The following is a 22,628-nucleotide window of genomic DNA, read 5'->3' on the forward strand; positions in this document are numbered from 1 at the left end:
ACCACGGAATACTCCTCAACCATGAAATGGAACAAAATGGCCTTTACAGTGACTTGGATGAAGTTGGAGGCCATTATTCTAAGTGAAGTAACTTAGGAATGCAAAACCAAATATCATATGTTCTCATTTATAAGTGGGAGCTAATCTGTGAGGAGGCACAAGCATAAGAATAATCTAAAGGACTCTGGCGACTGGGGAGAAGGGTGGAGGATAAAAGACTACACATTGGATGCAGTGTATACTGCTCAGGTGATGGATGCACCAAAATCTCAGAAATCACCACTAAAGAACTTATCCATGTATCCAAAAACCACCTGTTCACTAAAACCTATTGAAATTAAAATAAAACAAAATAAATTGTTTCTCTGGACAAGTGAAGGTGGGATTCCTTCAGAATCTTTCCTTATACAGCTACATCTTTGGTTCTTAATACAATTTTTCTTTTGGAAATCAGTGTCACTGACAAGAATAATCCCTACCCAATGGGACAGTAAACAATGACAGTAACCAAGACTCCCAGAACATTTCAATTTTACGTTTCAGAACAAATCACTAAGGTGGCTCTTGCTTTGAAAGAACAGAACAAGAATCTGTTAAATTAGGGAGAAAAACTTGGTTTCAAAGCTCCCATCTACCTTGGAATTCACATGAACAGTGTAGTCTACAGATGCCAGTGTCATTAACTGGGTCACTACCAGGCCTCTCTCTAATCCTTCCCCCTTCACAATCATCTGAAGTGAAAAGTTTTAAGATGATGCTGGCAGAACAACAGCCTTATAGTTCGAGAGGAACAATGAAAAATAATCAAGTAGGAGTTGAGGGGTTACACCCACTGACTTCTGTGCACTTCCTCTCCTGAGTAGTGCTATTTGCGTTCTTAAGTACTTAATTTAAAATGATACAGAATGCCTATTCTGGGAATTTTATATTCATGGAAGCGGGGACTGTGGGCTGTAGCCTGCTGTTTGGCAAGCCCTCAGCCCAGATGGGGTTCTACAAGGTGTTTAATCAGATCCTAGAGCAGCACACGACTGCCATGTTTAATTATTCTAATTTAATGGAGCATTCAGCAAGATCCGCTTTGTTTGGCATCAATGATTATGGTCGTGGGCAAGAGGGGCATGGGCCCAGACGCTCAGTCCCAGCTTGTTTCATACACGGCGATGGAGGAGACTTTGCCAGGGCCTGAAGTCTCCATCTGCAGATGTGTATTAATAGCCAGCACTGATTTAGTTGAGGCAATTTACTGAAATGCTGCCACTCTGAAGCCCTCTCCTGCACACAGCCTTCCTCATGGCTTTCACTGGGTCACAGGAAGGCTGGGAGAGCTGCTCTTTATTACAAGACTACCAACACCACTGCCTAAGAGCCTGATTGATGGGTACCGATGGCCAGGACACTGGAAGTCTTACCCTTCATTTTGTTTTTTTACGAACTCAGCTCCAGCTTTGCAGCCAAACGGTATTTTTGCATGTCAAGGGGGCTCATTATTTTTCATTTGTTCTACTTAAAAACAGGCTGCTCTGCAAATTTTAGGCAGATCCCTGATATTAAGAGATGAAAAACAGAGATACATGTTTTTAGAGTCTGCGGATGCTAAAATTTAATCAAAACTTTGTAAGGATTTAAGAGGGCAGTACATTTTCTGGTATTAACATGAACTAGAGAGGGCTTGCAGGGTTTATGTTTTTGTGTTTTTAAAAAGCAACCAAAAGGTACTCAAATCTTGTGTGTCAAAATGCAAGAATGTGACATTTGGGGGTGATGCCCGTTTAAACCTTTTATAAAATACACGAGGAGATACTTCCTTTGTACTTGTTTCTGCCTAGTCAGGAGACTTGCTCTTTGGTTAATTTGGAGGTTATAGGTTAGAAATCGAATGCATTCCTCAGGTCTTGGCAGGTCTCTTACCATTTTCTCTCCTGTGAGTCATAAATAAATAGTTTCCTGCTACCTGCCCCTAACTAGGTGTTAAATAGAGCCCATTTAGTTCTATTTTCTTTTTCGGGAGTGAGTAGTATGCCTGACTTGCTTACACTAGAGCTAGGGAACTGGTTTTAAATGTGTTAAGCACAAAATCCACAGACACTCAAGTGAACTGAACTTGTTTCTTACTAACCAGTAATTCAAAGGAGAAAAGTGTGTGCAAAAATCTTTATTACTTCTTCCCAGCCCCATATCTCAACTTGGAAATTCTAAAGAATCAACACTGGTGTGATTTCAGGGGATCTGAGGTTATTTAATCATCCCCAGAGGTTGACCTGAAAGTCGTGGGTCTTTGTCTCTTAGAAAGGTTCACACAAATGTATTTCATGGTGGGGCAGTGATCGTCATGGTCAAGAGGGTGGTTCTGCCTCAGATGGTGGCTTGTTTCTTGTGACACATTCCATCCAGTAGAAACAGTAGAGTTGACTCTTAAAGAGGTTATGTTCACAGCTTCTCCACAACCAGAGAATTCATTTGTTGATCAGTCTAAATGGTATGCCAATTCTCTCCCTAAATCACAGATTGCGGTTTCTCAGGCCAATTATTTTATACAAGGAGCAGGTGATTTCCCTATTCAAGCACTCCTCTATTATCATCATTACGGGTCTTTATCCTTAATGTTTTCATAGTTATCTTTTTATTTTTGGATGTGCCAACAAGAAGCTATGTTTCATGGCTTCATGACTTTGAAGGCTAAAAATAATAGGTGATCAAATTCTGCAGTTTAGTGGACTCGCAGAACAGACTCCAGGCATCTCAAAAGATCATTGTGAGCCACAAAGGCAAAACTGTACTATCAGCCCCCTCAAGTGTAACTTACGTTTCCAATCATAAGCCTTCTCCTAGCTATAGAGAATAGCAGGATAAAAGCCTAATATGTTAATTAACTTTGTCACATACTAAAATGGCCTTAATACATAGTAGTCCACTCCATATGGTTAGAAAAACCTGCTTATTCTAAAATAAATTTTTTAGCAGATATATTCCACGAAATACTTGGTTTGTATCCGGTAAGTCATTATAGCAAGTCAATGTGTGTAGTTGTTAAGGGGCACATTTTGTAACAGTGTCACCAGGACGCCAAGTTGTTCAAAACTACATGTACTATGGGAGCATGGAGTTGGTTGGTTGCTGACTGGAAACATGTTTGAAAAAGCTAAACAGACCCAAAATCATTTTGGCCCTGTTTTTTGGCATGGCCCTTTGGAGATGGACTTGAGACAGATTATTCATTCCTTTGCTAGTACAGACTGAGAACTGTGTTTTCAAGAAATGTCTTCTGGTCTTATCCTCAGGTATGCCTTCGGAAGATGGAATGGCTTTCCATTCAGCTAGGTTTTGGTCAGGTTCCTTTATTTTCTCTAAACGATGTCCACCTTTCCATCTGATTAGTAGTGCTAAAGCAAATGCACCCACCCTGGATCAAAGACACAGGAGAGCTGTATTCCAGGCCCTTGCCAGGAGTGTAACTGTTGTTAAGCCTTTACTAAAGGCAAGAGATATTTATGGAAAACCGTGTGATCAAACATGCAGTTCATCGATTCCTTTGAAGTCTAGGGCTTATCCCTGGATCCAGCCCTTTCAACTCATCTCCAACCCATCAGCAGTTCTGTGCGCTTTACCTCCAAATACATTCTCACGTGTGGCCTACCTACTTCTCTCCACTTTCACTGCCTTACCACAGGCCATGCCAACACCATCTCTTACCTAGACCGGTCTTCCTCATGTACTCTGCCTTATGCCTGGCATTGGTAAATTATACTGGTGAGTGGCCTGTTTTTGTGTGGTCTTGCAAGCTAAGAACGACTCTTACTATCTTTAAAGGGTGTTAAATAGAAATTTGAAAGTATACAACAGAGGCAGTATGTGACTCCCAAAGCCTCAAATGGTTCCTTTGTAGATAAAGCCCCACACAGAAAGTCTGAAGACCTGCGTGGTCCATTCTGCTTTAGAAGTCAGAATAATCCATTTAAAATAGAGCTCACATCAGGCAGTTTTCCTGCTTCAATGGCTTCCTTTTGACTTAGAACAAAATCCAAAGTCTAGCATGGCCTCCAGTTCCTTCATGGTGTGGCTTTTGCTGATCTCTTCAAGCACATCTCCCACTGCTCTACCCTCCCTGTTACGTCCTGGCTTCTGCTAGATTTCTTGAACACACTAACCTTAGGGACTCTGAACCTCGTGTACCCGCGTCTACCCATGGACCACCCTATCTAGGTCCTGATTCCTCATCTTTAAAAAGGAAGTGATGATGGCACCTACCTCACAGGGCTGCTAGGTAGGTAACACAAAGCACAACACAGGACCTGGCACCCAGGAGCTATTCAGACAGTATCAGTGTTCATAATAATTACCTAAGGTAGCCTGTTGCAGGTACTTTTATTTCTGTCTTTCATGTTTTGAAGTGCTCTTATGTCTGTCTTCCCTTATTCGACTGTCTGCCTGTGCACACAGGGGCCCTGACCCCCGTTGATCACAGTTGGATTTTCAGTTCCTAGCATGCTGCCTGGTTCACAGTGATGGGAAAGAAAAAAAAGGGAAGGAGGGAGGAAGGACGGTATCTACGTGGCCCATAAGGTTCTTATTCCCTGAAAATCTCCAGTCCCTGGCTGCATCTTGGAGGTGTACCTGTGCGTTTCATAGAGGGCAGCTGTATGAAACAGCCTTAGGAAGCTTACTGTTACATCCACTGTGAGAATGTTAATTGTTCAATATGCCTCCCATGTGAAGCCCATATGGAAAATTCCTTTTAGGGCCAATTCTAAGAGTCAGTTTGCTTCCTCTGAATTCTTGATATGCTTTCTGTTCTTCAAAGGTTGAGAGCAATGGACCTTAACAGTGTTTCCCTTCACATCTGGATCCATGTTTTGTGTCTCCTGTCTTACATTTGACTCAAATTTACAGTTTACCTCTTCCTGATAATTTTTCAAACTGTTACTGTTTTTGTTTTTTGAGACAAGAATTTTGCTCTTGTTGCCCAGGCTGGAGTGCAATGGCATGATCTTGGCTCACCGCAACCTCCACTTCTCAGGTTCAAGTGATTCTCCTGCCTCAGCCTCCCAAATAGCTGGGATTATAGGCATGCGCCACCATGCCCGACTAATTTTGTACTTTTAGTAGAGACAGGGTTTCTCCACGTTGGTCAGGCTGGTCTTGAACTCCCGACCTCACATGATCCGCCCACCTTGGCCTCCCAAAGTGCTGGCAACATCAAAGTGTTAAATTTTTTTTTTTTTTAAGGCAATCTTGGGTAAATTACTTCACTTTAGCCACAGCTCATGTGGTTGTAAATGAGAACCCCACTTCCTACCTATGAACGATACCGTTGGGGTTAAATGAGAGGGATGAAAAGTTCAGAGAATAGTGTCTGGCACACAACAGCTACTAAAAACTACTAGGTACCCCTTCCTGAAATCGATCTGGGATTTTATGAGAAGGCAGCTGAACAGTATTTAATACAAATCAAGGTCCTAAATGACCTGAAATAAATTCACATACAGTCAGACTGTAGACATGTTAGATCATAAAAAATCTAGTCACCTGACAGCACCATTTCTTATGTGGACTTCTTTTAAACATTTATTAAAAAAGCAAAATGTATGTTCATCTCAAATCTAACAGTTAAAAATGGTAAAGCAATACAAACAACGTGTTACTAGCAGCATCCAGTCGTTAGAATCTCTCACCCTGCTTCTCGGTCTGATCTGTGCAAGCTCAGTCTCTTCTGAGCCTGCAGCTACCTCCAACCCTCATCGTAGTGCAGGCCAAACCAAATTTTATAAAATTAACAATTTAAGGTTAAATAAGCTTAAATAAGGGTGTTAAATACAAGACACTTCATCAAAGCTTCTGTACAAAGATAAACAAATCTGGCATTGTACAAGTGGTTCCGCCGGCTCACAGCACACAAGGAAGTTCTAGTGAGTTAAGCAGATTCACTTTCATTTTTTTCCAGCAGAGCAACTATACAAAAGTGAACTAAGAGTTGAAGTGACTACTGACAACTCGGTGAGCCATTTACAAGGCATATGTATCTGTTTTTTTTTTTTTTTTTTAATCAGAACACTGTTAATATTCAGGCACCATTTGTTCCTGCAAATAAATAAGTCTCTAAGGTAACTGCATCTGAACTAGTGTTAAACACAACAGTGCTTTTTTTCTTTAATCCCCCCCGCAAAGCTTTTCCAACTATGTACTATGCCTCCTTTCTTATTGCTATGGTAATGTGGCTGTGGAAATAAAACTACTGTACATCCAAAAAAATAGAGCACCTTTAACATTAAAGTATATGTCTGATTATTTGTTCTCATGTTTATTTTACAATACTAAAGCCCAAACTATGGTAAATTGCTTTACATCTCTACCAGGTCACCTGATAAATAGGAAATAAAACCCAACTATCTTCCCTCTTGAGGTAAGCCCAAGCCAGAGCATGTTTTAGCAGAGTCTAAAAGAAAAAAGGTCTCAACTGTCGCCAGGGTTTACATTCATCTTCACACCAGGAGTTACATTCATTCAGCTTCACATCGGCACTGCTCTCTGCTGTGACTACCGAGAAAGAGTCGAGGCTCCCTGTCCTGCTGTGGTGAATGGCGCTACACAGAACGGAACAGCAAAAACATCTACGACTGGTGGAAAGCACACAGAAAAACCACATGTTTGTGACTTCAAAGGGACAAGGGGCATTTCCCAATGGTCCCTTGATGAGGTGCGGACTGGCTAAGATTTTTTGTCGATGGTGGTGAAAAACCATTCTGTGAATTTCCGCAGCTGAGCTGTCGCGGTCTGGGACTCCTCCTGCAGCCTCATGTTGTCCTGTCTCAGGTGCTGCACTTCCGCTTGGAGAACAGCCTTGTCTTGTTTTTCCTGGTCAGAGTAGAAATAAACTGAGTCATGGAGACTGACCGATACAGTCATTCCTCCTAAGCCGGGCTACAAGAATCTTTTATTCTTATTTTTACTTATGTACTTTTTGAGGGGAGAAGGGGTGACTTTCTTCAGTGAGGGAACTTTCCTGATCCTGATTCCTGCTGATGACAAACGGATGGGAACGAGCACTCCATGCACCCTGTTCTTTCATCCCACTCTGCTCCCACAGGGTGCTAAGATAGCCTTTCTATAGGCAAGTGTTCATCGTTGTTTATATCACCCTCTATCCAAAAAAGGGAGACTACAGTGAGGTGAAAGGTAATACCCTTTGACAAATGCACAAAACTTTCTAAGTACAAAATTGTAATCAGCAGAGCTGTTACATATGTTTATAATAAAATAGGTACTTAGGTCTTTCATTCCATCAAGCTTTCCTGCTACACTATATTTCCATAATGACCCTTAAAGTCTGCCATTAAAAACTACGTAAAAACAATCAAGACTTTCAGAAGAATCACATCTGGAGTTTCCAACATATAGCAATAAAAAAATGTACAGCACCAGTTTCAGACCCCTCCCTGCTGAAAGGGATGTCTTGCCCTAAATGGATAGAGGGGTCACTGTCAGATTGTAACAACTGGTATTTCTGTAATGGGATCTAACTCGACCGCTAATGCCACCAGATGCCACCCACAGCACTGTACGGGAGCACTGAGCGAGGTGAGTGGAGGCCCCCACCGTTGGCATGTCTGGTCCCGCCCTCAAGGTTTCCTCGTTTCCTGATCCCTTCTGAGGCCCTCCCCAATACCAACTGCCTGGTCACTGGCGCAAAAGACCCTGGTCCCCAGAGGAGGCCTGAGTCACAGCTGGCCACTCACTTCGCTGTAAGGAGCAACTGCAGCCTACCCTGGATACGGACTCTCCCCGGACATTCCTCACCACGACTCTCGGTCCCAACAGTCTGAGTCCCACAGCTCAGAACACCTCTGCTGTGACTCAGCTGCCCACCTCTCTGCATCCCTGCCAACCTTTTATTATGACCCATGGAACTTGGATTCTGCCATGAAGACCTTGTGCACGCTCAGTCTGTCCTCCTGAAATTCCCTTCGTCTTCGTGCTCTAAGTGAATCCTGGTTCCCTCCTGAGGACACCGTCCCCAGCAGCTCACTACGGGGGTCGGGCAGGCAGACAGTGCATCCCCTATTGTTCAGGCCAGATCTCCGCTCCTTCCTACAATTCCAGCTCCTCTAAAAAATGTGCCATTAGGTCATGAGACCTGCTACCCCTCCTGGCTGCAAAAACTTTACTGTATCTCCAGTCCCAACCATCATTACGGGAAGATTCTAGAACCTGGTTTGCTCTTTTCTCCCCATCCCACTCCTGTCATCTGTGTTGATGATTTCGAATCCACTGAGATGTTCCATCCGACACTCTGGCCATTCAGCCTCTCCATCGCTTTCTCTCAGTGATCTTCAAAACCAGCCTTCCTCAGCTCCCACTCCCATGAACACATCCTATACTGTGCTATTGTCAATGACTGCATCTCTTCCTAAAAGTTTCAAGTTCCTACTTCTTGACCATCACCTTCTGTCTTTTAAAAATAATTTCTCCAGTATCTCCTCCTCCAGTAATGATAGAATCCATCAATCTTATCAATCTTACTCTTATTTTCACTGCCCACCAACACCTCCGCCCCAGCCGTGACGTTATTTCTCTTCAACCAGCCTGAACTCTGGGTTCTTTGGTTTATTCATGCACTGTACATGCCCCAGGGTCCTTGTCTCTCCCTCTCTCTCCCTCTCTCTCTCTCCTCGTCTTGATTTCCTGTCTAAATCTTAATATTGGCTAAATTCAACTCTCCAGCGATTCTACACTTGCAGCTGAAGATAAGGTGACCAGCCATCCCAGCATGCATGAGACTTTGCTGGTTCTAATATGGAAAGTTCCGTATCCTAGAAAACTTCTCCATCCCGGGCAAACTGGGACAGCTCATCACCCAAGCTGGGGAAAAAACACACAACCAGGAAAACACGTATCGCTTTAACTTATGCTCCAAATTCAAATGTGCTTTAGCTTTTTTTGGCAAGTCTCCCAAATACACCCGGTTAGTTTACATGCTGTGGTACACCCATATCCTCTATCCACAAAGCTCTTATATTCCTTCTCACCACTCTCAGCTCATGACTAGAAAAAAAAGAAACAATCTGAGAAATTTGCCAACATCTCTGTCTGGACTCTGTGTATGTGAATGAATGTGGTGCATACATGAACACGTGCACACGCACACATACTCTGCTCCACTCTGGTAACTGTATAAGCTGTCCCTACTCTTATCCAAGGCCAGCTCCCTCCTTGTGACTAGATCAGAACCCCACCCACTTGCCCTTCACCCTCATCAGGATTTCCCTCCCAACTGAATCCTTTCCTCAGCATTCTCACCAGCTACAATTTTTCCCTTCTTCAAAAGCCAAACCAAACCATCACAACAAAAGCCTTCCTGTGACGCCCTCCCACTCGCTACCGCACCCCATTCCGTTTCCCTGGACAACCAACTGGCTCTCCAGCACAGGGCTGATGGAACAGAGCTCAGCAAGTATTTGTGGGATACAGGATTTAATTTCTTTTGAGGATGGACCAAGCGCAGGTTGATGTGTAGAGCAGAAGTTCTGAGGGCTGCGAAGCTGACTCAAGACAGACAACAGGACTCAGAGACCAGGCTTTCTGGCAGCAATGGACTCCTCTGAGGTCAGCTCATACAGAGTTGGTGCAACCGATAACTCACTGAACTAAAAAATGCTGGCCCACCGTGCTTCTACTGCACACTGAAGATTAGCCACATCGAGGGCTAATCCTCATTTACTCATATCCATTGAGATCCCTGCATCCCGCAAAATGAAATACATCAGCTGCAGGTCAGCAGATGGAGTGAGACCTCAGGAGCATCTATTTGTATTTATCATTGGTTTTTGTGTAAGGCAGTCTTCTTTCCTGAATCTCTTCAATTTCTCTGTAGTAGTTATAAGGGGCTGATTTGATAAGAGAAAGACTTCTGATTATGCTCTTCCAATAGATTACCTTCCGAAGGTCGGTCTGGAGTTGTCGAAGAATTAATTCCAACTGATTGACTTTCCCGGTCAGTGGTGATGGAGAACGCTCCCTAGCAAATAAGGATAGAATCAGAAAGACTCAAGACAGTCAATTCAGCATTTTGTTGGTCAAGTTTTCACTTGAAAAAATTATTTCATGTGCTTAGAGCCCAGCAAGCGGATACATTATAATATGTCAGAATGGAGAGTGTCCATATAGCTGATCCACTGGAAAGCCCATTCTGGGACTTTACTGATTTAAAAAGAGATCCAGAATCTCTATAGATATACGGGTCGGTAGGAAATCGAAAGATATATTATTTAAATTGGTTTAGCCAATGGAGACAAGGTAGACCCAAATGAAGTCCTGGGAACCAGTCAATTTCCCCAATTTGCCTTTCCCTATGATGGCAATATTATGAAGCTTGTTACCAGTGTGAACATGCAAGTTAACGAAGTTAATTCCAACTTCTATATTCAGCTCACACAGAAGTTGGAATTAAGAATGGATGACACAGGTAAAGAATACACATTTCACGGCAGAAGAACGTGTCATGAATATAGGGCTAAGAGTGGGATGTTCCCAACATATTTCAATGGAGGGCATGAGGCCGGATCAAGGACCAGGTTCTGGGAGGAGTCATGCCCTGGACTGGTGAGCATGTGCAGCCTGGCAGGTGGAAGGCCAATTGGTGAGTTATCCCTGCCTAGTGCTGTTGCAATAATTCGGCAGCAGACGCTGACCTTGAGGCCCCTTCTTGCCCTCTCTGACAGTGAGGTTTGCCACCGTGGGCACAGGGTCACAAGTCTTGGCAGGCATGGTGTGCCCATGGAGCAGAGTGGTCATGCAGCTAAAAGTGGTCTCTCACAGCAGGGCAGGGAGCCAAGTAGTCCCACTCAGTCCCTTCTCTGGATTCTTCAGGACTGGGAAACGGCATGGTGGAATATGGTCACCTGCCTGGCTCAGGGTTAGTCTGTTAGCCGAATCTTTGCTAATCATGCCTGGAACAGCAGGAGGGAGGGGTCCACAGGGGCTCACATACCCAGTCGTGTCCATGAACTCTTTGCCACTGCCTGGATCTACACATAAGGGCAGCTCCTGGGCCCCTTCCAGGTCCTGCCCATGCTGCATATCTGTCAGGGTGCAGAAGGATGCCACCCTCTGGTCTGGGGAGGGGAGAAACACACACAGAAAGATGGGTTAGTAATCACTGCAAGGCAATGTTTCTTTGTGGAAATGCAGTAGATAAATAAAATCTTTCCCCCCTTCAAATCAGTTACTGCCTTGTTTTGGAACAAAACAAAGAAAAACAAATTCAGGCAAGCTTCAGAGAAGGAGAAAGCATGGAGATTGGCTGTCCTCCTACTGGGCTGTATGGCCTATGCACATCACAGCCACGGGGACAATTAGCAGACACTGGATTTGCTAGAGCCAATTTGCTTTCTTCTTTCCACATCCCAAGAAATGCCAAAGCTGCTGGCTATGCATGAAGTAATAGTTGGATAATGACTCGACTGACAGAACCAAGGAGAGGGACCTCTCTCTCAAGTTCTCCCCAACCCAGAGAAGGTTCTGGAGACAGAACAGCCAGGGCACATGTCCAACTGTGCACCCCCAACCCTCAGAGCGTGAATAACCATGCAGACGTGCAGACACATGAAATATACAGAAAAGGTTACAGGATATCAGGAGCCAACGAGCAGCCCCAGACAATCACCTAGATAGGACGTGTGGTGACAGAGCAGCCCCAGTTCTTCATCTGAGTCAAGACCTGAAATAAGATTTAGAATTTTCCTATGAACAGGAGTATCTCTCTATACTTGAGAATCCTGAGGGCCCACAAAGTGTGGTTATATGAAGTACAGTGTGTGTGTGCGATGGACCAGGGGAAACCCTTGAGAGCCAGTATCATGTAACTCCAATGCAATAAGGTGACACATTTCATGTTTTCACTGTTGGTTGGAAGCAGTGTTGTAGTGTACAACAAAGACACGTGGTATGCAATACACACATGGATCCAACCATGAGCATATACAACTGTGGGCTTACTTAAATGACTCACTCCACAAATCCACAGAGAGTGCTGGTGAGAGAGATAATAGCTAAGTAATCTCACTAGAAACCCTTAAAGGAAGATCGGAGGGGCACAGTACTTATAGCAGTAGTACCAATGATCAGTATGACTACAATGCCTTATATTAGCACAAGGACATTTTTATTCTTGGCACCAGGAACTTAACATTCAATGTTTTAAGAGGTAGGAAGGAAAGGGAATAGAATAGTCTTAAGAATGGGCGCCAGACTGGCCCGGCTCCGGGGGCTGAGCGCTGACCGAGAACAGTAATCCAGAAATGCTGAATGGCATGCAGAAAAATAGTCTGTTTTTGAATCACATGGAAGTGAGAACCAAGCAATCTATTCAATGACCACTTCACCCTCATTCCCTGGAGTCTCTCCGCTTGGTTTCTGAGCACATGTATGTATCTACACTAGGAATCTGAGGTATACAGCAGGCGTGTTAGTGCTGTGGCGGTCCTTTTCCTATGAATCGATTAATGCTGGAGAGACTGCACTTGGGTCCGTGTCAGGGGTTCTCTGTTCTTAATTTACCCCACTCTACCTCCCTCTGGCTGCTGGACAAGACTCCTCATGAGGCTACCTGCTTATTTGCTTTATGGCAGATCATATACTTCCAGTTAATTAAAAAGGATGGTGACATTGAAGCTGCCAGGAACATATGAAGGAAAGCCAAGGCGCGGGCTGTGGCCATGGTGCTGAAAGCGCCATCAGTGCCCTGACAGAGACCTGGGTCCTCCTGAGTGCACCCAGCTACTGATCGCATTGAGAGTTCTCCATCCACGTGGCTCCTTTGCTAACACACCTGCCCTAGGCAGGCAGATGTCTTTCAACTAACTTTTCTGTAAAGTTCCACACATCAAATCTTCTGTAAGATGATAAACATTATATAACTATACTTTCCTGAGAGAGAATCATGTTACCAATTTGGTACTGCATAGTAGGCTTTTTGCATAAAGTAATTTGCAATTTAATTAAGGTCAACAACATAATTGGGGCCCTGCCAACTTCTACATATGATGTGACGTGCACAGCAGAGCTGGGGGCAGAATCCTGGCTGGGCTTGAGCTGCTCTAGGGGCTGGGTGGGGAGGGGAGGTCTGGGCTGCAGTGGTGTCCAACATAACCCTCTGTTCTGTAAAGAGCCCAGAATATGGGAACACGTCACATTTTAAAAAATCATTAGGAGATATATTTTTATTCCATAGTGACTTTAACTGCTGACCAGAAAAGGAATGGAAAAGAAAACAGGTAAAAATGTGTCTAACTTTTTAGGAGTTTCATTGACTCATCCTCGTTTTATGCAAGCCAGTGATAATTCAGTTACGTTTCTATCTTTCTTAATAAATTTAGGTTTGGTGGTCAAGTCTAAATACATGGATGAACACGCCTTAGCTTCCTTCACCTGTTTTTACTTTAATTGATAAAATACCCACATATTTAACAGAAACAGAATTTGCTATAGGCAGTCATTCAGACATTCCCTAGGGAGAAATAGGGTCCTACTGGTCAGAAGGCAAGAAGCCAAAACTAGAGTTTTGCCAGCAATGTAATTTCACAAACAGGATTTCACTTTGGATTTGAAAAGCTTGGGAGGCTGAAATGCAAAGAGAATGCTACTTGATTAAGTACAGACACCAAACTACTTTATAAAATAGCTAATCTTAGAGACAGTTTCCAGTGGAAGCTTTATGCCCCTACAGCTTATTTCTGTGACAATAAATATTCAATAATCAAGCAATTACTGAGATAGAACCAAATGGCATGAAAAAAACCATCAGAAAAGACAGGCACAAGAGCAGGAGCTTCATATGCATGGTTACGGTTGGTCCAGGTCCCATCACCCACACTCCACACGTGCAGCCTCTTCGGTTTTCTTTCCCGTTCTTTCCAGTGTGAGCAGATCTGGCTAAGGTGGAGTGCTGGGCATGGCTGACACACAAAACAATCCATCCTTTAAAATAATCTCTTAAAAAAACTTATTTCAGGCCGAGGCGGGCGGAGCATGAGGTCAGGAGATCGAGATCATCCTGGCTAACACAGTGAAACTCCGTCTCTACTAAAAACACAAAAAATTAGCTGGGTGTGGTGGCGGGTGCCTGTATTCCTAACTACTGGGAGGCTGAGGCAGGAGAATGGCATGAACCTGGGAGGCGGAGCGTGCAGTGAGCCGAGATTGCGCCACTGCACTCCAGCCTGGGCCACAGAGGTAGACTCCGTCTCACACATAAAAACAAAACAAAACAATAAAAACCTTATTTTAATATCAGTTTCTTATTTTTAGTACATTTAGCATTAAACAAGAAGATGAACAGTCAACAGACTATTCCATATTCTACAGCCAAGATGGCAAAACAGATGACTGCAAGTCACTCGCATGACCCTGGTCTAGGATTCCTGAAGCACTAGGAACATAAGGCCAAGGCTGGATTGGCGGGGGTGAATGGTCTGATCAACGTGTCATGTCTGTCGAGCATAAGGCCAAGCTGGATTGGCGGGGGTGAATGGTCTGATCAATGTGTCATGTCTGTGGAGCATAAGGCCAAGGCTGGATTGGCGAGGGTGAATGGTCCGATCAACGTGTCATGTCTGTCAAGCATAAGGCCAAGCTAGATTGGTGGGGGTGAATGGTCTGATCAATGTGTCACGTCTGTGGAGCATAAGGCCAAGGCTGGATTGGTGGGGTGAATGGTCTGATCAACATGTCATGTCTGTCCAACATAAGGCCGAGGCTGGATCAGGTGGGGATGAATGGTCTGACCAACGCGTCATGTCTGTCTAGGGTGAGGAATAGGACGACAGTGCTTGCCCCAGATACATACCAAACGGGACATTCAAGTACAAGGCTAGATTAAATTAAACATATTTCCCCAAACAAAGCTGTTCTAATATGTCTTTGTTAGAACTGCAAACTCAAGACAAAGTAGGGTTTTGTAGCCATATGTAGAAAATTAAAAGTTTTGATTCTGACTCCTACGCTTATTGCACTGAAGAAAATTGACTTAACTGGCCACTAGGAAAGGAAAAAAAAAATGCTGCACTATACTATTTTCCACCTAAAATTCTCTGGTTTAGACTTTTGGAAGCCCATCCATGCATGTAGAAAGATAATGGTCTAGTATCTGCCTATGAGTAATTAACAAGAAAAAGTCCTGAAATTATTCTTTATTTAAGAAACAACTATTGCATTGGCCTGAAACCATTTTAATTTACTTTTGAGATAATTTAAATGGATTTACTATTCCAAATTTGACTTTGCATTTTTCATCCATGTAGTAGTCATTTTTCTTTCCATTTTTTTTTCACTAATTATGTTACCATTAGGAGTTACTCAGTAAGTCACATTTTGTTTACACTTGTATACACATATACACACACATATTCTCTCTCTCATACACACAGTGGTCAAATGTCAATAACTATAACAACTTTATCAACTTTAAGCTGAAGCTTCATAACAGAAAAAGTTCTCCACAAAAAGTGATGTTTATTGTGCTCTGTTTAAGAAGCCAAGGGCCTAAAGAACATAACAAATTAAAGATACAGACTTTGAATTTTTGGGAAATACGGTTATGTGGAGCATTTCATTGCCACAGTGGTGCCTGGCATGTGAATTGTGAACTCTGCATGTGTGTTTCACACTGATATTTGTGTAGGAGCACACACACATCCATGCTTCCAAACAGCTACGGGAAGATGGCACTCTCCACTACCAACTGGGGAAGTGTGGAAACCTAGGAGGACAGGCCTTCGTGGGGCAGCAACGTGGAATCCAGAGTCTAAGATCACCAGTTGGTCATTTTACCTTTGAAGCCTGTGTTCACTGAAAACAACATTATCCATTCAACAAATGCTAAAAACACACCAACTGCCTCTTTCTGATATTCTGATGAATGAGAGATACTTGAAATCCTAGAGATTTTGAAGAGACTCCACTTCCCTTCCCCAGCTTCACTGTGTGATCCATAGCCAGGTTTTCTAGTTGGGTTTATTCCCATTACCATATTTAACCGGGGATGAAAGCCATTATATACATTATCAGGTACCCCCAAACTTGACGTGATTCTACATAACAAAGGGTATAAGCACTGCAGGGTGGCAAAACTATGATCTTATTGAACTAGATAGACCATCAATTTCACTTAGGAATACTGACATGTAAGAAGGACATGTCTTGCCCTCCAAAAAACAAAATAACTGCATACATTAAAACAAAGTCTAAAATGTGACTCAGTCAGCTTTTCGAACTTGATCTTCACAGCATGGGGGAGGCACAGAGCCAACTTACTTTTACCTTTTTAGACCTATGAAGGACTGTGTGTGTGTGTGTGTGTGTGTGTGTGTGTGTGTGTGTTTAGGTATTTGGGTAGAGATGTGTTACTTGATCACTTACTCATTTTTTTAAATGTCCAATATTTTTCTATTGGAAGCTTTTTGATTCTTTTTAATAATTTTCTGTCAGCAAATTCTCAGGAATTAGATTTCTGGTTAAAAGGTGGGTGCAGTTTTCTGACACTAGTAACATACTATCATATTGCTTGAACAAAAAGATGGATCACTTTATAATCTTTATAATGATACCAGCTGTGAGTATTCTTCATAGCTTCCTAGAGCTACTGTATCATTTTTCATATTCAAAAAGTGTGAGCTGGCAGCTCATTATTCTTTAAATTTACATGTGTGATTGAACATTTTTCACCTTCTTATTTATTGTGTATTTGTCTTTTGTGAAATTTATATTCACATGCCTTGACCATTTGTTGACTGTGGGTTTGGTGCTTTTTTGCAGGGTAAGTTCCTTTATGTACTTTAGGTATCCTGGTTTTACCTATCACAATCACATTCTTTAGAAATCTTTTCCTAAAGTCCAGTATTTCCTCTTTTATTTTAACATTCTCTTTCAGGTTTATAAAAAGTCTAAATATTTAAATACCTTTATCTGACCATATTACATTTCATATGTTCTCTCACTACTCCATAATTAAAGCATAATCTTGCTTCCAAAACTGTAATCTTACTTTTACTTTTTCTAAAATTGGCTTTTTAAATACCTAAATCCAAATTCCTTTCCCATGTAACTCTTAAATATATTCAGATTTCTGTCTCAGCTCTTAATTTTTCTTCAAAAATTCTTATCCCTATTGAGTTATTATGTTGTTTTAATTATCATTAAGTTATAATAGATCTTTTAGTTGAATATAATTTACCTATTTTCCAAATGGAGGCAAATTTAGTTCTTTAACTATTTTTCTTGAAATTGCATTAACTCTACAAGTTAATCCAGGAAGAACTGTCATTTTTACTATGAAGCTTTCTATCCATTTCTAGTCTTACATATTAAGACCTTTCAGATATCAAAGTGTTTCTTGGAATTCTCTCATAATTCTGACGATGGTTTACTTCTCAAAGAACATGTTAATTTAATCTTACTGATATATCTAAGGTGTCCTGTGACTATTACAGTGGAAAGTTGTCTGCAAAGACAGCTGCCAACAACTCCTCCCTCCCTGTGTGCACCTGCCATCTCTTGCCATCAAGAGGTAGAGGTAGAGTCTATGTCACACCCCTGGAATACTGGCCTTGTGAACTACTTTGGCCTAAATAGAATGTGGTGAATATAATGTTCTGGGACATCCAAAACCAGGCCTTAAGACATCACAGAGCTTCTGCTTTTGCTCTTCTAATTCCTTCAGCCCCACATGAATAAATACAACTACTCTGCTGACGGCAGGGGTCTTACTAGGCCTCAGCCATTCCAGACACAGACAGGTGAGTGAAATCTCCTTAATGCTCCAGATCCAGTTGAGCTCCAGCTGCATACAGCTGCTTGAGTGACCCCAGCTAAGATCATATGGAGCAGAAGAACCACCCAGCTGAGCCTAGTCAACCCAGAGAATCATGAGAAATAATAAACTATTGTTGTTTTTAGCCATAAATGTTGGGGGTGGTTTGTTAAACAGCAATAGGTAACAAAAAAAAATTAATAACACTTTGAAATTATGCTTATAAAAATATATTGCAAAACACCTAATTACTTTACCTATTTTATAATCTCTAATGAAACTTCATTTTGATCTTTTGTATTTTCTATGCATAAAACCTTATCTAAAATTTTTTATCTCCAACATTGATCCCTTTTTTCTTTGCATTCCTTGTTTAAATGTCAAAGATTCCAGTATAAAAATTAAAGGGCACAGTCTCAAAGAGTACACTTGCTTAGTTTCTGGGCATAAGCAATCTGCTTATAAACATTTTCTATTAAGTACTATGTAACCATTTAAAATAGATATCAGCCTTTGGGGGTATCTGTCAAATCTTACTTTTTAGAAGAAATAGGTTCTAATTCTATTAGATATACTTTTTTGGGACAAATTGATATAGCTTTTAATTACTTCACCTACTGTAACTTTTTAATTAAAGTTTTTCTTTTATTAAACTAAACTCTTGATGATAACAATGAATAATCTTTTCAATTTACTACTGAATTTCATCTAAGCTTTCTCATACTAATATTAAAGACTGAGATTGTCTTATAATTATCTTTCGAGTGTGTATGTGTTTATCAGGAAAGAATCCTATCATGCAACTGCAGTGACTTGTTGTTACTTCTACGGTAGGAATGTCATTACCTCTCCCTGCTTCTGAATTTCAAAAAAAATATATATATAAGGGCATCATTACTCTAAAACTCTGAAAACAACTGTAAACTTATTATTTTCAGGTAATATTTGGTATTTGGGGATATTCTTAGGTGACTTTTTCAATGCCTTCCACACTTTGGCTTTTGACCATTTCTTATGCTCTCTGCCATGTTTTCTTGCAAGACATAATCTAAGTACCTTATCCACCAAATGTATTCCTATATGGCTGCTTGACATTCCTTAGTAATTAAAAAAACTCTACGTCTCTTTTTTAAAATGTCACCCAGAGAACATATGAATTAGAAAATATAGAGGACTGAGATTCACGTGGGGCCAGAAACTGGGGGTTAGGGTGGTGTACCAGTATTTTGTGCAGAAGGAACCAACCAAGTAGTCTGCCACAGTTTGCAGAAAATTAAGTGATCAAGTGCATCATCTCAGACCATTAGAGTAAAGACAGAAAAGTAATTTTCTGGGTAAATAAAGAGCCCCACAGCTGGGATCAGCCAAGGTGGGCAGGTTGTGTGTATGTGCTACCATGAATTAAGGAGGGTGTTCTGAGCTTGCATCTCTAGATTGTCCTTTGACAGGTTCCCTTCTGCCTCTACAGCTAATTACTAATACTTTACATTTACATATTTAGATTTAGAGGAAATCTAAATATGTAATTCTTGAGAAGGGACAGGGACTCGTCTTGACCAGATTTTATGGTTCAGGCTGGCCTGGTTTGCATTATGGTGGGGAGTGCAAGACCCCAAATGTCTTCATAATCCAAGCTAGGGGGAAGTAGTAACATTCCTATCCTAGAGGTAATAACAAGTCACTGCAGTTGGTCTGGCATTTGTGGGGTAAGGCAGAACCCACTGTCCTCTGCAGAGAGATGGCAAAGTTCTGCACAGGTCATTTTGGTCCCACTGTCTTTTTCTCATGTTAACTTAACCTTCTTTCTAATATGGTTCATTTGTACTTCTTATGTTTTGGATCAAATTTGCTATTGGTTTATCAATACCCAAAGAAAAACGGAGGTTGTTAGCTTTATTTATAAATTGCAGTGTAATTTCATTTGCCATTTGGTTTTTTTTTTTTTTAACAACTTATTTCATTCCTTTATGTATTTTTTTTTTCACAGTTTTCATGGAATCTTTCTGAAGTACAGTGAAGCTGGTTAATTTTCCCTTTTTTTCCATTGAAATAAATATTTCTGGAACATATTTTTCTTTAAGAACTACCCTCTCTCTGGGTGTAGTCCAGATTTAGGTAGCATCTTTTTCATGATCCTAAAAAAATTGCTCTTGTCATATTCATTAATTCTTTCCAGCACAATTATTATTAGAGTAACATTTAAAACTTTCTAAATGGTCAGATTTTTGTGTTTTGTTTCTGTTTTTCTCATTTAAATCTATTATCACTGCCTTAGGGTCAGCAATGTGGTCTGGAAACATGGCTCCTTATTGGAGGGAGGTTACTGAGTCCTTGTGCACAGAATGCCTGGCTCTCACCCACAACTATACAATTTATTATGGTCCTTGCACTAATAGAGTTTAAACATTTAAGTAGTCATGATTTGACAGCTCAATTTGGTGCCTCTGCTCTATTTTTAAATGGTATAGTAAAATCTAGATTCTTAAACTTGTGTCCAATGTCAACTTTAGCCCTTAAATGAAGGTGAACACATCATATGCCAAGATGTGTAGCATAAATCAGGCAGACCAATGGGGGAGAGGCAAGTCTGCCAGGGATCAATTACACTATTGGATTTTATAGGGATCATGGGATCTCAATCCAATAGGCAGGTAAATTCCATTTTCCAAGCCTGTTTTCAGATATACTGATGGAAATATGCGCACAGGATTATTCCAGGGAAGACTGAGGCAATAAGCCTTTAGAACCGCCTTTGTTAGTTTGTAGCAACGACATAAACAAGCACACGACATGTTTGGCGTTATCTTTTCTTTATAATGTTTACTCTAGCTCAGAAATGGCCTTGAGAACTGGTACAAAAAGAAAAAGTCATGAGGAGGGCAACTGGGTTATCTACCTGAAGACATTTCTCTTTAAAGTGCTAAGGAGACTGATCACGCTCATCACCACCATGCAACTCAGGAGAGAGGGGAGCAGGTCACTGGGATGCAACCTGAGGCAACACTGATAAAAGGGAATCTGATTAGCCAAAGGAGGCACACATTCTCAACTGAATTTTCATAGGCTGGCTACTGTCTCACCACGACATGCCACCCTATGGAGTAGCATCAAAAATTAAACACGGCATTAACTTCTTCCACATTATTTTATCCATCAATGTTAAAGCTCAGATAACCAAAGTCTTCTCCTTTGGCAAATAGAATACAACACTATTTTCTGCTTAATTTAGGCGTCCATGTACCTGAGGGCACTGCCTAGGGAGAATTTCCATGTCATACTTTTTCCCTTCTGTGCCAACTACCACCTATACTCTTACTTCAGCTTAGAAATAACTTGTTGATATCAAAACCACAGAACTAGAGGTTTAGGACTAGATGAAGCCTTCCTTACAGGTTCTTTGGTTCTTCATTTTATAGATGAGAACACTGAAGCCCAAATTAATTCAGCACATGTCCAAAAGGATTACTATTTAACATTCACCGAGTTCATATTTGTAAAAGACCTACAACAGTATCGGGACAAAGTATGGATGTCACAGTAGCTAAGTGACTTGTCCAAAGGCCTATGGCCCAGAAATGGCTGACGTTATGACCAAAATCCCTAAATTCATCATTCAGTCCATGCACCATTTTGCCTTCTCTAAGCCCCTGAAAAAATGCATTTTCTAGCAGTCATTTTATTCTGAAGGAACATTTGAAAGGGGTGGAAGGGAACCAAGTAAAGACATAAATGAAGGCAGATACAGACATAAGGTGATAAATACTGTTTTAAATCTGAAAGGTAATCACAAAATGCAAAAGGATCTAAGACGTTGAGAGCTGTGATATGAGTTGGGATAGTTCTGGGTTGCACAAAACTGTGCATATTGAATACCTACTTACTCCTCATTACTAGCGCTTCTCATTTGGTTATCTTGATATGTATCTGATAAATACAGATAAAATAATAAAAGAGGCAGCCCTCCCTTAAGAAACTCATCTCTTAAGAGACAGGCATGTGAAAGAAGCAGAATTCAGTGTGTTAAGTACTCTGTGGATAGTTACACAGTGAGGCCACACAGAGATCTGATCTCTGGTCTTCTCTCTCCTGGGGCAGAAAGATCTGGTCAGAGTGAGAGACTGTAGCGTGTAAAGAACACCCCAGAGAAAGAGAAAACGGTGTTACCTGCTCCCAGATTGCTCTGGACAGAGGTAAAGACAGTGTTCCTGTGCTCTGGTGCTGGGTCATGTACAGGTAAGTGCTAGAAGCATGGGGAGCCCAGGAAACAGCTAGACCACCAGCCTGGGGCTTCTAAAATATGCAACTAAATTCTGGTAACATCAGAGAATGAAGGTCTCCCCACAAGGCAGACAGGGCTCTTCTGAAATTTCTACAAGGAGTGAGTGGTTTATAAAGAAAGCAGTCTCGTTCCTTCCATTTAGGGAGCAGTGAGCGCATATTCATGTTGCAGAAGCTTCCTCCTAGCAAGCTGCCTTTTACCTACTTCCCTCGTGTCCACCTGAGAGTAGATTCCAACTCCTGTTCCCAGAGGCTCAGGACCAGAGGCACTGATACCAACTGGGCAGAGCAAAGGCACCACTGGGCCTCCCTAACGTGTTAAGCTGGTCACAGATGAGAGGCAGTGAAACCTCAACCTTCTGCATTTTGACTTCAAATGCACCTCCCCTCCTGGGAAAAGAATTTGATTTTGTTTCCTGAGGACTGGTGTCACAGGTGATGGGGCTGTGCCAGCAGAGACTGAGAAAGGAAGAGAAATGGGGAGAAAGAGAAGGAAGGGCCCTCAGGCCTGAGAAGGCAGCAGTGGACTCGGGTGCCTCCAGGATGCTGT

General features: G+C 41.8%; 1 protein-coding gene across 1 annotated transcript in view; it reads right to left on the reverse strand.

Moving 5' to 3' along the window:
* Nucleotides 1-5,538: 5,538 nt before the first annotated feature.
* SIPA1L2 (signal-induced proliferation-associated 1 like 2) overlaps nt 5,539-22,628 on the reverse strand; it is a 241,689-nt gene continuing 224,599 nt past the window's right edge. The window contains exons 19-22 of the mRNA XM_011997316.1: nt 11,660-11,713; nt 10,985-11,108; nt 9,931-10,012; nt 5,539-6,852 (exon numbers count right to left, since the gene is read on the reverse strand). Coding sequence (XP_011852706.1) covers nt 6,706-6,852; nt 9,931-10,012; nt 10,985-11,108; nt 11,660-11,713 — 407 coding nt within the window. The 3' untranslated portion in view covers nt 5,539-6,705. The remainder of the gene's footprint in view (nt 6,853-9,930; nt 10,013-10,984; nt 11,109-11,659; nt 11,714-22,628) is intronic.

This window comes from Mandrillus leucophaeus, unplaced genomic scaffold (genome assembly GCF_000951045.1).
Source record: "Mandrillus leucophaeus isolate KB7577 unplaced genomic scaffold, Mleu.le_1.0 Scaffold537, whole genome shotgun sequence".
NCBI classification, from domain to species: Eukaryota; Metazoa; Chordata; class Mammalia; order Primates; family Cercopithecidae; genus Mandrillus; species Mandrillus leucophaeus.